Source organism: Cyprinus carpio, chromosome A1, assembly GCF_018340385.1.
Source record: "Cyprinus carpio isolate SPL01 chromosome A1, ASM1834038v1, whole genome shotgun sequence".
NCBI lineage: Eukaryota > Metazoa > Chordata > Actinopteri > Cypriniformes > Cyprinidae > Cyprinus > Cyprinus carpio.
Window position 1 is genome coordinate 5,385,505 of NC_056572.1, and position 16,224 is coordinate 5,401,728.

The 16,224-nt window shown below is 37.6% G+C and overlaps 2 protein-coding genes across 2 annotated transcripts; both read right to left on the reverse strand.

Moving 5' to 3' along the window:
- Nucleotides 1-6,535: 6,535 nt before the first annotated feature.
- Nucleotides 6,536-12,394, reverse strand: LOC109078080 (serine/threonine-protein phosphatase 2A 55 kDa regulatory subunit B gamma isoform-like). The gene is made up of 5 exons (XM_042722659.1): nucleotides 12,186-12,394; nucleotides 11,231-11,395; nucleotides 8,702-8,871; nucleotides 7,951-8,042; nucleotides 6,536-7,725 (listed from the first exon to the last, which is right to left on the reverse strand). Exons 1-5 carry the CDS (start codon nucleotides 12,376-12,378, stop codon nucleotides 7,434-7,436), a joined length of 912 nt encoding a protein of 303 aa, XP_042578593.1. The 5' UTR covers nucleotides 12,379-12,394; the 3' UTR covers nucleotides 6,536-7,433.
- Nucleotides 12,395-12,727: 333 nt separating this feature from the next.
- LOC122146593 (serine/threonine-protein phosphatase 2A 55 kDa regulatory subunit B beta isoform-like) lies at nucleotides 12,728-13,675 on the reverse strand (the record flags this gene model as incomplete). Its single annotated transcript, XM_042766228.1, has 2 exons — nucleotides 12,728-13,136; nucleotides 13,513-13,675. Coding segments are annotated over 2 exons (345 nt in total), but the record flags the coding sequence as incomplete, so codon positions are not given.
- Between the last annotated feature and the right edge of the window lie 2,549 nt (nucleotides 13,676-16,224).

Sequence of the window (16,224 nt, forward strand, 5' to 3'; positions counted from 1 at the left end):
CACCTTGGCTATTAATCTCAAGTGATAAAAACAAGAATATGTTTCTCAAACTTGAGATCACTATCAAAAAAGAACTCCTAAAATTTGCACTGCTGACTTACAAAAAGGGGCTAAACTGCTCGAATCAGATAAATTATTTGGAGCTCCAAACCACACAACTTCAGTTTTGTCTTCATTCAGATTAAAAAAATGTAAGGACAGCCATAGCTTAATTTCTTGTAAACAGTCCAGCAAAGATTCTATTTGCTTTTTACTATTCTTTTGCAAAGGAAGATACACTTGCATGTCATCTGCATAGAAGTGAAATGAGATTCCATGCTTATGAAAAATTGATCCAAGGGGTAACATACGAAGAAAACAGAATCGGGCCGAGAATGGACCCCTGTGGAACCCCACAAAGTAAAGGAACAGGTTGTGAATAATCTTGACCAACATTTACAGAAAAAGATCAGTTTGAAAGAAAGGTCTTAAACCATTTAAGCACTATACCATGGATTCCCACCACCTTCTCAGGCCGTGAGAGTTAAATCTCATGGTCAATAGTATCGAATGCGGCACTAAGATCTAATAAAACAAGAACTGCTGAGGACCCTGAGTCAACTGCAGTCAATAAATCGCTTAAAACCCTGATCAAAGTCGACTCAGTACTATGGTGAGCCCTAAATGTCTTTTTGTAGCAAAAAAGTATGTAACTGATTAAAAGCCACCTTCTCTAAAACCTTTGATAGAACAGGTAACTTTGAGATTGGCCGATAATTTGATACAACAGCAGGATCCAAATGTGTTTTTTTTTTTTAAAAAGTGGCTGAACAACAGCATGTTTAAACTGATTAGGGACTACTCCTGTTAAAAGGCTATTATTATAGATAAAATACTGGGGCCAAGAACATCAAATGCCTGTTTCACTAACCTTGCTGGAATGATATCAAGTGCACAATCAGTTGGTTTCAGCTGGCTGATTAGGTTAGCTAACGATTTCAGAGAAATAAGTTCAAAATGGTCAAAACCAACAGATGGTAGGCGAACAACTGAAGGGTAAAATAAACCAGGTTTGATCGAAGATCTGATATTGGAAATCTTTTGAACAAAATAATCCAAAAAGGCCCCACAAGTAATAATTGGAGGGTCAGAAAACAAATCAGATTTTGGATTAAGTGCAGAATTTATTACATTAAATAGAACTTGCGGCTTACCACTGTTTTTTGTATTTTTTTCTGCAAAATAATTTTTCTTAGCCATCTTAACAGCATTCTGATAGTTGGCTAAAGACTCCTGTAACATTTCAAAAGATATCTGTAACCTGTCTTTATTCCATTTTCGTTAAAATTTTCTACAAGTTTTCCTCAACCCCCAAGTCACGTCATTTAGCCAGGGCTCAGGTCTGGATCTACCTTTTTTAACCTGCAGTGGAGCAACTGAGTCCAAAAAAGGCAAACATATGGAATATAATGCATCAAGTGAAAAACTTGATCTGATGTTTCAACATCATCAGTAGATAGACCAAAAGACAAAACCAAGTCTAAAATATGACCATGATCATGAGTGGGTTTATGCACATGCTGTATAAGATTAAAAGAATCAATTACATTCAAAAAATCTCCTACCAAAGGATTTGTAGGACAGCACACATGTACAGGTGCATCTCAATAAATTAGAAAGTTCATTTATTTCAGTAATTCAACTCAAATTGTGAAACTCGTGTATTAAATAAATTCAGTGAGTCTTTGGTTCTTTTAATTGTGATGATTTTGTCTCATATTTAACAAAAACCCACCAATTCACTATCCAATTATTCACCATTCCATCTCAACAAATTAGAATATGGTGACATGCCAGTCAGCTAATCAACTCAAAAGACCTGCAAAGGTTTCCTGAGCATTCAAAATGGTCTCTCAGTTTGGTTCACTTAGGCTACACATCATGGGGAAGACTGCTGATCTGACAGTTGTCCAGAAGACAATCATTGTCACCCTTCACAAGGAGCTTAAGCCACAAACATTCATTGCCAAAGAAGCTGGGTGTTCACAGAGTGCTGTATCCAAGCATGCTAACAGAAAGTTGAGTTGAAGGAACAAGTGTGGAAGAAAAAGATGCACAACCATCCGAGAGAACCACAGCCTTATGAGGATTGTCAAGCAAAACTGATTCAAGAATTTGAGTGAACTTTACTAGGAATGGACTGAGGCTGGGGTCAAGGCATCAAGAGCCACCACACACCAACGTGCCAAGGAATTTAGCTACAGTTAAGCCACTCCTGAACCACAGACAACATCAGAGGCGTATTAGTGAAAGTGAAAGTCGTGACATTTGTCAAGTGTGGTAACCCATACTCGAAATTGGTGCTCTGCATTTAACCCATCCAAGTGCACACACACAGCAGTGAGAAGTGAACACACACCCGGAGCAGTGGGCAGCTAAAGCACTTCAGCCATGGGTATTGAGGGTGGAAGAGAGCGCTGTTCATTCACTCCCTCCCACCTACAACTCCTGCCAGCACCGAGACTCAAACTTGCGACCTTCTAGTTACAAGTCCAAATCTCTAACCATTAGGCCACAGCTGCCCTCATTACCTGGGCTAAGGAGAAGAAGAACTGGACTGTTGCCCAGTGGTCCAAAGTCCTCTTTTCAGATGAGAGCAAGTGTTGTATTTAATTTGGAATCCAAGGTCCTAGAGTCTGGAGGAAGGGTGGAGAAGCTCATGGCCCAAGTTGCTTGAAGTCCAGTGTTAAGTTTCCACTGTCTGTGATGATTTGGAGTGCAATGTGATCTGCTGGTGTTGGTCCATTGTGTTTTTTGAAAACCAAAGTCACTGCACCCGTTTACCAAGACATTTTTGAGCACTTCATGCTTCCTTCTGCTGATCAGCTTTTTAAAGATGCTGATTTCATTTTCCAGCAGGATTTGGCACCTGCTCACACTGCCAAAAGCACCAAAAGTTGGTTAAATGACCATGGTGTTGGTGTGCTTGACTTGCCAGCAAACTCACAGACCTGAACCCCAGAGAATATATGGGGTATTGTCAAGAGGAAAATGAGAAACAAGAGACCACGCCAATGCAGATGAGCTGAAGGTCACTGTCAAAGAAACCTGGGCTTCCATACCACCTCAGCAGTGCCACAAACTGATCTCCTACATGTCAAGCACAAGCAAGACAGTAATAAAAGCAAAAGGAGCCCCTACCAAGTATTGAGTACATGTACAGTAAATGAACATACTTTCCAGAAGGCCAACAATTCACTAAAAATGTTTTTTTAAAAAAAAAATATATATTTTTTTATTGGTCTTATGAAGTATTCTAATTTGTTGAGATAGTGAATTGGTGGGTTTTTGTTAAATATGAGCCAAAATCATCTCAATTAAAAGAACCAAAGACGTAAACTACTTCAGTCTGTGTGCATTGAATTTATTTAATACACGAGTTTCACAATTTGAGTTGAATTACTGAAATATATTAACTTTCCACAACATTCTAATTTATTGAGATGCACCTGTATGCTGCATTTGTTAGATTAAAAATATAGTATAAACAGTTATGTTGTCAAATATTATTAACATTTACAATAACTGTTTTCTATTTCAGTATATTATAAATTATTTTTAACCTTATTCCTGTGATGGCAAAAAATTTCAGCATAATTTCTCCAGTCTTCAGTCACATGATCTTTCAGAAATCATTCTAATATGCTGATTTGTTGGTCAGTTATTATCATGTGACACTGAAGAATGGATTAAAGGCTCGTAATTATTCTAAACTTTTGACCAGTTCATGAGACTTCTATTTACAAAATGCTAAAAGTTAATGTAAACTGTCTGTAAAGAAATAGGTATTCCAAAATTAATTTCTGTTATCTTTTACAAATGTTACATTTGAATAATTTAAGTATTATCCATTGAGTGTTTTTCAATTGCCCTCATTCCATATTTAACCATGTTTTGTTTTTTTAGCAAGCTTTGCTCAAATTAACATTCTCTGCTTTCACGAACAGGAGAAAATTACACAAGAAAAAGCATTAAGATGTGACCCGACGATCAAAGACGTCTATCTCGCATGTTTACACACAAAAATTATTAAAAAGCAGCACAGTGAAAAAAAAAAAGGTGCTCTATGTGAACCGGCCCTTTTTGTCCTTGTGCCCAAGATTGTTAGGGTTTCGTTTCACATTTTGAGTTAAGCGATATGCAGTATCTTCCTTGCTTTTTATCCTAAACCACCAGATCCTGTAACCACCAGATCTGATCTAAGAAGTTTCTGACCTTCAGAAATTCAGTCTGACCTTTACAACTCATTTATGATTACGATCCATGGGCAACTGATCTTTATTCACATTTTTGTTTCAAACATTTATTTATTTTTGTCATGAATAAGAAAGCATGGAATACTTGTTTAGTATTCAAAATATTTATCAAATGAAATGTTTCTGTGAACATGAGCCTTCTTATCTATTATTTGTTAGTTCAAATAACCTTTTTTTGTTTTGTTTTACGTAATATTTTGAGCCTAGATCACTGATAAAAATCTACATACACTCTCACAAACAGCTCACACTTTGTCACACTCTGATGATGTCACTGTTTGTTACATGAAAAAACCATCTCTTCACACAGATGTTTTAGTGAGAGGTTATATGACAACTGGATGTAAAACCTGTTTACAGTGCCTTTATTTTTGTGAAAATATTAAAATGGATTAAAGTGCCTTTCACAATTATTGTCCTTCTAAGGTCTGATGCTGCATAGTTGCATGCAGTAAGTTCACTATAAGCATATCAGATGTCTCTCTCTCTCTGTGTGTGTGTGTGTGTGTTTGTGTGTGTGTGTGTGTGTGTGTGTGTGTGTGTGTGTGTGTGTTAAATACCAGAAGCAGACAGAGAGACTGTGAAACAACACTATGACAAAAAAAACCTGTATAATCTTAGCTGGTATACAGAGGTCATATTAATTTAACCACATTCCTCCGTTTGCCTCTTTTATTTTTCCATTAAGTGTCAATATAATATGTTTAGGCATCATAGATATACACATTAGTACCACTGGATAATGATAAACATGCGTTTTTGTGTGTATGCTTGCATGTATAGGCCTGTTTGTGTGTGCATGTGTGTGTGTGAGTGAGAGTGAGAGAGAGAATGAGTGTGTGTGACCTGAAAAACTCAATCTATTATTCCCTGGTTGCATTGTGAATGTGAGTGTGTGTGTGTTTTACTGCAGGTCTGAGAGGAACGCATGATAGAATGCATAATGGCAGAAGGCCTATCGCCATGGTAACAGGATGTAAGAGAACGAAAGAGTGAGAGAGAAAGAGGAACTGTGTAAAAAAGCAGTCATTGTCTTAGGGTACAAAAATGATGTGAATGAACTACAAATGTAAAAGTAAGAGTGGAGGAACTGATTGTAAGAGGCACAGCCTCAGTATATGTATAGAGCAAAGAGTACTAGAAAAATGGGACGGAAACACATGACCACCGGAAAAGACAGAAGCGGGACAAAAATGAGAAAAGCAAGTAAGCAAGCTCGCTCATCAGTTTGAGAGTACCCCGTTTACATCATAACACTTTAAAAATGGATTCATTAAAAGCATGTGTGTTGACAGATACATTCATTCAGCCTTGTTCATATAGCAAAAACAATCACTGACCTTTGTGTCACAATCTACACAGACACCCAACAATTCATTACCACATCTACACCAAACAAGCAGTCACTCACTCAGAAGGTGAATGGCACCTTAAATGAAAAATAACTCACCATGTTCTTTCTACAGTGGATAGAGAGTTACATGTACACCTGTGTGGTCACAGAAAACAGTGTAGAAATGATTTATCCACTGGTACATATTGGAATGTTACAAATTCAATACAAGACATCATGTTGTGACAAAACGCAATTTTGACACATCCTCAACTATGTTCATGCACTTAAAATGGAAGCCCAGGGAGCATTAGCAAAGCAAGAAAGAAAAAAAAAATGAAAAAAAATAAAAATAAAAATAAAATAAAATAAATAGCCACAAAAAAATAAAATGAGCACAACTAAAAAACAACAAACATTCCTACAAATTCAAAAATAAAATGAGCACAACTAAAAATCAAGATATTTTTGTTCTAATTTAACTGTATTTTAAGAACCAGCATTCCTACAATTTTGTAAAATCTGAATATACGAGGAAGCCTAATATAAAAGTGTGTGCAAAATTTTGCTTTTAAACCCTCCCAATGTCCCACAGACTTCCACTGAAAGTACTTTTTTTCTACAGATTTTTTAAAATTAAACAAATAGAGGAATGTGTCAGAATTATTGTTTGTGGTAAATAATTTGCCTGATTTGATGCCAAAATATCCTTTAAATGAACCAACTGATTTCCATGTCTTTCTGCACTGTTTTGTAGCCTGTGTCACTAATTTTTTTCATCTATACTTCCTACATGACTGTTTAAATTTCCTCTTGAGCGATCAGTATAGTAGCTACATTCATAAATAAAAAGGCAGTGCTTCACAATGAGAGCCCAGAACTCTGCATAACCAGAAACCAGATCAGAGTTTGATCCTGACTTCCTGACTCATGTCAGTTTCCATGCACAGTGCACAAGGAGGCTTTTTTGAAAACATGTTAGCAGTGTAATACACCCTCATTCTTCTCTTTTTTTTTTTTTTTTTTGAGAGACAGACCAATACTTTTCTTACCATACAGGTGTAAATATAACCCATCATGAGGTGTAACCAGGTTAAGACAGTGGTCTGATGAAGTAGTGGTTCAATCCTTCTGATAGAATACACCAGACAAGTACTGGAATTTAAACCTTCTCCAAGTGCGAGATGTAGTGATTTGGTCATATAGGCAATCAAGTCTCCACAAATGGTTGATTCAATGTGAAGTAAAATGAGTGCTCGTGTAGCAGATGCATTGTGGGATAGGTTTTTGGGAAGCACGTGATAGGAAGACTGCTCAGAGTACTCTTGTTACCATGGCAACTGAGTAACCTGTCTCCATGGCAGCCTGGCACAGAGGAGTGGAGCGGTCTCATTCCTGGTCTACAGCCCAAAGGCATCGGCCTTTATCCAAATAGCCATCAATCACAGATCAGCGCAGTCAGGGATTGGCCGGCAACACCATCCATCACATATCAAAGCAATCCAGGATTGGCTGACTGTGATGCCAATCATAAATTCCACTTTCCGTAGCTCACTGGCAACATTCTTGTTGGTGTAATTAACCAAACAGTTATCAGTTAAAGTCACTAGCTATATATAACTGCTCTCCTGGAACGGCTTAACTGCACAGTCCATCTGCATAGTCTGGCAACTACGTCCATCTTCACAGGATTAATAATATTTGTTTTAAAGGATAAATTTAATACATGTGCATGATTTAAATGCATGTTGGTGTGTGTGGCCCTGTGAAGAGCATTACTGCATTACCCTGTTACATGTCTCTTGTCACTGGTTTTCTGCATTGACCCTGTCCTGAAAGATATAGAGGTTGTTAGTGGCTGCGATGGCGATGATGTTTTCAGCCGGGTGCCAAGCCATGTGCAGAATTTTTTTAGTGAAGTCCAGACTGTCCACTCCCACGTCACCCCGGCGACGCCGGCCCCCGGTGTAAACGCGGCGAGTCCGCAGCACGGCACGCGGTTTACTGTTCTCACGCCATGCCTCGAGGGTTACACCACGACCGGTCTCACGATCAAACATCCGGAAAAAACTGTTATACGCTCCTGTCATGATTACATGAAGGGGGTACGGTAAGCATGATGGGTATAAACCAGAATGGGTATGCGGAGTGAAAAAGAGTTTAGAAGAGGAACAAATGAGCAAATCAAAAGAGTAAAGACCATAATGGAAATATGAGAGAGAAAGTAGGAAAGGAGAGAAACAGTGTATGAGTATAAAACAGGAAATAAGCCTACTGTATATTGCATAAGATATGATTTTTCAAGGCCTCAGAAATGTTTACCTGTCTGTGCTGTTCCAGACGCACTCAAACTTGTCAAAGATGCAGTCGTTTTCATACAAAGAGCAGAGTTTGCTTCTTAGGTACTCATGCACCTGACACACAAGGAAATGTTCATATATATTTATACTAAAAACAAGAATACACCTTTATTTAAATAACAGTGATGCACAACAGAATATGACTAAATATTTGCTATAACAATAAAGAAGACTCAAATCAGTTAATTATTTATTGAATCAGTTCATTTACATTAACTGTCTATCAACTTCTATCAGTGTTGGTATTGCTAAGTAAAATTACAAATTAAATTAAAATTAAAAAATGTTTTTGTTAATCGAAATAAAGTTGAAATAAAATTACATTTAAATATCAGATTAGAAATGTTGCCTTGACAACTAACAGAAATAAAATCAATTTAAGCTGAAGTGTTAAAATTACTAAAAATAAGACTAAAGCTAAATACAAATATTAAAGAAATACAATAAAAATGACAAAAGCTTATAACAAAAGTACTAAACATTAATTTAATAAATACTATAATAGTATATAAATAACACTAACTTTCCAACACCTCACAGGCGAGGACCATTTAGGTTGAACTGATTCACTAGAATATAAGTATAAAAAGTGTCTTACTGCACAAGGAAAAAAAAATTCAAATCAGCCAGAAATAGTTTAGCCTAGCATATATATTATGGTATAAATATAATATGTTTATGGTATTGTTTACGAAGACCTGCAAGTTGCCCACCTGGTAGGTCTCCACTGGGCCCTTCTCCATGTTGAGGTCCCATACTTTGACAGTCAAGTAGTCTCTGGTGAGCAGATAGCGTCCACTATGGCTGAACTTAACATCAGAAACTGACGAGATGATCTCAGAGAAGAAAGATCGATTGCCTGGGTCCTCTGGCTCCTCAAAGACTAAAAGGTATGGAAGCAGATTAGTCTCAAATATAATTCACGCAAAAAACATGATTCATACATGCGTAGACAATTTCACATGCATGAAACCTAATTCACGTACACACAAAAAAAATTCACGTGCGTGAAAAAAAAAATATATATTCACAAAAAGCAATTGACATGCGCAAAATAAAATTATATAGTTATATGATACATTTCACAAATGAAACACACAATCTTAGATATACACTGTTTGAATGTTTAAAATGTACGAGTGTCTGAATGTACAAATCGTCATTTACTACGAATCCACTCGGATTTGTGTGTGTGTGTTTTTGACTTTCCTGGCAGCTCTCTGTGGGTCGTGTCGTACTCTTTAGCCAATCAGATGCAAGCTTACCCATTCAACCCAATCATATCATAAGCACTGAGAGTGCATTCAAGGAGCGCACGATTCTGCGCACCTGCTGTGTGCAATATGATTAATTAAGAACGGAAATTAAGCCTTTACATCAGTAATCCCATAGACAGTAGAAGAAATGGACACAGGGACCCAGTTGGAACTCAATTGAGACAGTGTGAAGCTCCATTTTTTAGATTTTTTTAGCACTTCCGTTTCTGACGCGCAGACTCAAACAAAGGATTTGCCATTATTGTGACTTCATCTGAACATGTGCAAAACTACTCTCCTTGAATGCAAATGATATGATTGGTTGAATGGTAAGCTCGCATCTGATTGGCTAAAGAGCACGACAGACCCACACGTGGGAAGAGAGCTCTGCCAGGAAGAAGTCTCAAAAACACCACACACAAATCGTGGATTCGTAGTAAATGACGATTTGTACATTCAGACACTCGTACATTTTAAACATTCAAAGGTTTTGTTTACAGTTGTATATCTACGAATTGTGTTTTTGCATTTGTGAAATGTATTTTATGAATATATAATTTTATTTTGCGCATGTGAATTGCTTTTTGTGAATATATTTTTTTTTCCACGCACGTGAATGTTTTTTTGTGTGTACATGAATTAGGTTTCATGCATGTGAAATTGTCTACGCATGTGTGAATCGTGTTTTTGGCGTGAATTATATTTGAGACTAATCTGCTTCCATAAAAAGGGGAGAAAAGATACAGATTCAAAAGTGAAAGTGAAAAGAAAAAAAAAAAGAAAAAAAAACAAAGTGAAAAAAAGTGAAAAAAAGTGACGTGACATACAGCCAAGTATGGTGACCCATACTCAGAATTCGTGCTCTGCATTTAACCCATCCGAAGTGCACTAAACACACATACACACTGTGAACACACACCCGGAGCAGTGGGCAGCCATTTTTATGCTGCGGCGCCCGGGGAATTGGGGGTTCGATGCCTTGCTCAAGGCACCTAAGTCGTGGTATTGAAGGTGGAGAGAGAACTGTACATGCACTCCCCCCACCCACAATTACCTGCCGGCCCGAGACTCGAACACATACAAAAACTTAACACATAATCACATCAAAGAATCAAAATGATCACAAATAAACTGAGGTCAGATTCACTTGAAAGTCTGAGTGTGCTGGGAAACCGTTTCAATGGTTTTACAGTTAATGACAGCAATGAAACATCTTTAACACTGTGGTCTGATTGTCTATTACTGCAGCTGTAAGTGTAATTCTCACTACATCTGCTACAGTGCTCATTTCCCCAGCAGCTAGCACAGCTGATCTTCTGTGTGTACGTAACTAAGCTACTTACAACAGGTTCTAGTAAAGAAGGGCATAAAGAAACTCAAGAAGTTAAATACAAGATTTGAGAATAGATTAATCTGTCACAAGAGGCATTGTCTTCTCTTCTAATTATTACAAAACGTTATTACAAGACAAATTCATGTTTACCACAAAAGCTTCAAAAATAAAATCAAAAATTCATACACTACTGTTCAAATTTTATAAATTTTTACAATAACAAGGAATTCCCCTATTATCACTAAGGCTGCATTTATTTGATCAAAAATACAGTAAAAACATTAAAAATATCAAATTCCTTTTATTGCAAACACTAGCAGACATTTCTCCAGTTTTCAGTATCCTTCAGAATCATTTTAATATGCTGATTTGGTGTTAAAGAAACATTTGACATTAATATTTTCTGGACACTGTGATGCATTATTTTTCAAGATTCTTTTGATGAAAAGAAAGTAAAAAAAAAAAAAACACTGCATAAATATATATATTTCGTAAACTTGTATAATATATGTCTTAACTGTAACTTTGGATCAATTTATGCATCCTTGCTGAATAAAAGTATTCATTTATTAAAAAAAAAACTTACTGACTCAGAGGCGTAACGTGCCTTTACTGCTGCTGTATACAAACAGCATAAAAAAGCATATACTTACTTTTGGAGTGCTTGTCACAGAGTGCCGACTCTCTCATGTCACAGAGGCGTAACGTGCCTTTACTGCTGCTGTATACAAACAGCTGGCAGTGATGTGGGTGGAATTCTGCAGCTGTTATTACCTCCGTCAGGTCCTCCATATTAGCCGGCTTAATGTCCACAATGTCTGAGAGGGGGTGGGGTCAAGGAGAGTTTCTGATTTACAGCTCTGAAAGCTCTCTTCTCTGTTAGAGACTCCTAATTCTTTCATGAACTCATGCAGATGTCAATATTTTCAGTGAATAATAGCTTACATTTTTGTCTGTTTCTCACACACATCTATTGTATGGTATCAGAAGACTTGAAATATAGATCACGAGTCATATTGACCACTTTTATTATATTTACTTTTATTATTACTGGTACTTTAGTTCCAGAGATCACATAAGGCCTACAACTAAAAGCACATTATGACAGTGGGGCCTTATACACTATGTATCATCAGCTTTCCTGATTGGTGTAAAACTGTACAATTATATGATTATCATTCTGAGCACTCACACGCACACATACATGTTCATCCACACACATCTTATTCAGTAAGCACTACACATCACATGCACACAACCTACAATTTTCCTGAAGGCAGCTATTATGTGTTTTAGAGAAGAGTGTTTCCTTGCTGAATTATTTAAATGTTTCCATAGAAATTTTATTTCTAGGTCAGAGCCTTGCTCAAAAGAAGAGCAGCTACGCAATCTGGAACACAAAACCCTCTGCCTTCAGTCCAGTCACAAGAACACAAAGAAACGAAAGCAATCAGTTTAGGAACAGAACCATTTTTATACAGCATGCAACGTTTATGCCTCTGTCCCAATTATCTGATTTTATATAAGCCAGTTTAAAGAGTCACAATGGTTGCATTTTGTTTTGTCTTATATTTTGTCTGTAGGCTCAAGAATGGACATAAAGGATACTGAAGCTTCGGTCTGTGATATCCAGGTGCCACATGTTGATCCTGAGATCATCAGCAGACAGATATGTCTCACCATCGCTATTGACTGAGATGGAGTTGACGTGGTAGGTGTGGCCGTTGGCAAAGATTCTCCTCGGCCGCACCTCAACCATCAGGTCAGTGGGCTTCAGGACCGGCACCGAAGGAAATGACATTAAGCATCAGAAGTCTTCTTTTATTTTAGATCATCTACTCAAAATTAGGGTAACACTATGTAACATACAACAACTAATAGCTATAATAACTCGTTAACAAACATTTTATGGGATCAAAATTGTGCATATTTGTTTCATTCATTTGTTTGATTTCTGTTTTAATTGCATTTTTTTAGGTTATCGTATTATCACACCCTGATCACGTCTCACATCACCCTAAAAAATTTACATTTTGAGATAATGACCAACTAAATGTAAATTATCTGGTTTATTACACCACTACTTACCGAAAAAAAAAAAATATATATAGATCTGAATATAGAATATAGATTTGAGTTTATATTATCATCATGTGAGAAAAAAATAGCCCAAGGAGTTATATGAGAAGCACAGATACTTCATGGAGGAAATAGATACTGCAAGCAGGTTGATGATGTCAGCTGTCAAATATACAATTTATCAGTCATTATACAAAAATAGTTAACCACACAATGCATTAATTGACCATTTAGAACTGTGTACGTTAATATTTTTAGAGCATGAAAAAATCAATGACTAAAACAAATTATAAATCAATCAATCAATCAAATCAAATAAATCAAACCCTCTTTCTGCACTGGATTGAATATGCCAACTGTGATATACCCGTAATGAGGTCACGGTGGAGATGTCCTTTATTCGCCCTTCTTCGTCCTTCAGATTGTAGCCCTCTGGCCGCTTGTCTCTCTCGCTCACCTTCCATAACTTTATAGTTTTATCTGTTGAAACATGTTAGAAATTACCAGCTATTCATTTTTAGAACTTAGACTTTCTATACTAAAACATCCACACATCTTTCTGTGGCTTTGAAAGGCATTTTTAATGCAAGTGGTCTTGATAAGCATTGTTCATGCTTATGTTACTATTAAAAATGTCTTATGATTCATTGGTACTAACAGATGGTAGCAATGTGAAATGCAATTCAGCCCAACTATTTCAGTCTAATATCTGGTACTGATTTCTTGCACAAAATAAATACAATGCCCTTTAATATTCGGCCTAAAATTATGAGCCTCTTGTAATGTAATTAGGAGGATTAGATTGACAAATATGAGGCTAGATTAACTCCTGATGGACAGGAAGTGGGGTGATTACCGTTGGTAGAGAGGAGGAAGTGGGCAGCGTTTTGCTGTGGCAGCCAGCGGATCTTATTGATCTTCTCCTCAATTTCCAAACTCTTCAGATAGTCAAAGTCCGGTTCGTGACTCTGGAACGTGCTGTAGACATTATACTCACCCGATTCTCCCAGCTCTTCAGATTAAAATGCATATGCTTATGTACATAAATGTACATAAATTCATGTTTAAAACATTGCTGAACAAGAGTCTTGTGGAGATTTCATAAATAAAACATTGCTGAATGTATATCATAATATTACTTTAATAAAAAAACACTTTCTAGCAATCAAAGTTTGGTTTATACAATCTATATGATATATAAAAAAGACATTACCTTTTTAAACTAACTCTATTATTGTTTGTAAGTTTAAATGTGCTTTAAAAGAGCAAAAAAAAGAGGGTCTGATCTTTAAGTGGGTGAAACCCCTTTAAGTGGGTTTCACTGTGAGTTATCACATAAAAACAATGTGTTTTATTCAGTATCTAGGTTAAAATCTGGGTTAATACATGGAAAATTCACTGGTTCAAAGAAGGCCAGATTGCTCTATATCATGTCTTTAAGAAGTATTTTAAATGGATCAATTTAAATTCTGTCATAAGGCTCTTTGGGCAATGGAAATTAAAATCACCTCATGCATATTCAGCACCCTATGCTACAGAGCTACAAAATGCTTTTTGAAAGTGTATGTAATATTTTTGGCAGCACAGCATTTTTTAATCATTATGACCTTTGCGCTTCCCCTCCCCCAAAGTCCAACTGCTCACCATATATTCACTTCACTACTTAAAAAAACACTGCTTTATTCCCCAATTATCAATCCCCCACTGCAGTGCTTTGCTCTGAGTTTGACCTACCTCTGTTTCTCTCTGGAAGATGACCACTCGCCCCCCCTTATCCCCTGTGGCCAGCAGATCCCCCGTCTGGTTAAACTCCACTGTAGAAATGACATCAGCTACAAAGAAAGAAAGAAATAGGTTTGTGTTAATTTTGTCCGTGAAAAAAAATCACACACACACACACACACACACACATGTGTAAATAAAATTGCATTATTCTTTGAAAAATAATAACAATATTTTTCCCTACCATTTTACTTTTCTATAATGGAAGATTACATGTTCACATTTTAGGGATGTGAATAACTGCAGGTGGAAAGTGAAACACAGTATATATTTTCTAATTTCATAGAGAATATAAACATTTTTATACAGAATTGGAATATATGGAGAATTACTGCATAACTGGAGCTAAATGCTAATACTTTTACATAATACTTTCTTGCATGAAACTCCCAGCCAAAAAAGCCTTTTACGGTACAAATTACCTTAAGTAATAGAAGTTCATGGCCATGTGCTAGCACAGCACAACTGTGGTTTTGTCTACGCATACACTTCTATTCAAGAGCTTCGTCTGGGCGAATGGCTTCACATTTTACATCCTTAATAGTTGATAAACAGCATGTCATGCTACTGCTTCTGCTAGTACAATGATGATGAAACTAATTAAAACAGCCTGGCCTGCTCCTGATGAATCATTCTGCTCTGTAACGTGATTACGGTAAGGCCTGCAAAAGACACTTTTAGGAATAATATGCAAATGCTTGTTTGAAAAATGAAAATACATGCTTTAAAATCAAACAAATATGAGTTTAATCATATTCAAATGCATGAAATGTAAGACTGTCTTGCATCTGTTTGCACATGCATTATTCTGGCCGGCTCACAACGCCCAATAATTGAATGAAAACAGTCTCACTAATGCATGCTGTAACCCAATTATAGGTGTGTGGTGGGACCAGGTGACCAAAGTCTGAGTCAGCTGAATTAGAAGACCTTACCGCTCAGCTACTGAGATGAAGGTTATTTTCAGGACTCAGAGAGGTGAGCAGGATCAAATTACGGTTGAGTATGTGAGTGTGTATAATGGGAAGGGGCGTGCTTTTCTCTTCTAAGCAAAGAGGGAGTGTTCATGCAGGTGTGTGCACATACCTTCTGTGACATAGTCTCGGAGGAAGCTGTGATTGATTTTGGGGTTCTCGCTGTCCTCACCCATCGGAAGCGGCGGAGTGCGTAAACGCGCCCGTCCGGAGCAGAGCCGTCCAATCCGTGCTGTCCCACCCCCCCGGTGCTTTGCCCATGCTGCTGCGGCCTAGCAGAGTGGCCTGCCGCACGGCATCCTGGGATACGGTCCGGCTATGTCAGGGGGAAGATGAGCAACAAGCGACGAGGATGCCACGTACAGACGGGGAAAAGGGAGGAAAAAACGGGATGAATAAACCACAGTTCAGTCAGCTGTAGAAAAGCACCTTGTCATACACACACATGCTCGAGCGCAGGTCCTGACGCTCAGCCAACACTGCCTGGCAACAAGAAAAGAGAATCTAGGTGTGTGAGTGATCCGTAGATCCGTCGTGCTGTGGTAAGTCCTTTTCCAGGCGTGGTTGCGGTAGTCCTTGAAGGAGAGCAGAGGAGAGAGAGACAGGCTGTCTTTCACAGGAGGATGAGGAGAGGCCTGGTCGTACCTCACAGCTTCACGGTGTGTCCTCTTCCTTCTGCTGCAGTGTGATGGAGTGCACGTGTGTGTATGCGTGCTTCTGCGTGAAGGGAAAGGAAAGATGAAAAAGAGGGGGGAGGGAGAGAAAGAGGGAGAGAGAGAGGATACAGCCAGCCTGTCTTTCTCGACTACCAC

Coding starts and splice junctions, on each gene's coding strand:
- LOC109078080 (XM_042722659.1), bottom strand. CDS start 12,378: ATGTCATTTCCTTCGGTGCCGGTCCTGAAGCCCACTGACCTGATGGTT. Junction 11,396..12,185: donor TATCACAGACCGAAGCTTCA/GTATCCTTTATG, acceptor ACCCCCTCTCAG/ACATTGTGGACATTAAGCCG. Junction 8,872..11,230: donor CTGTGACAAGCACTCCAAAA/GTAAGTATATGC, acceptor CATACCTTTTAG/TCTTTGAGGAGCCAGAGGAC.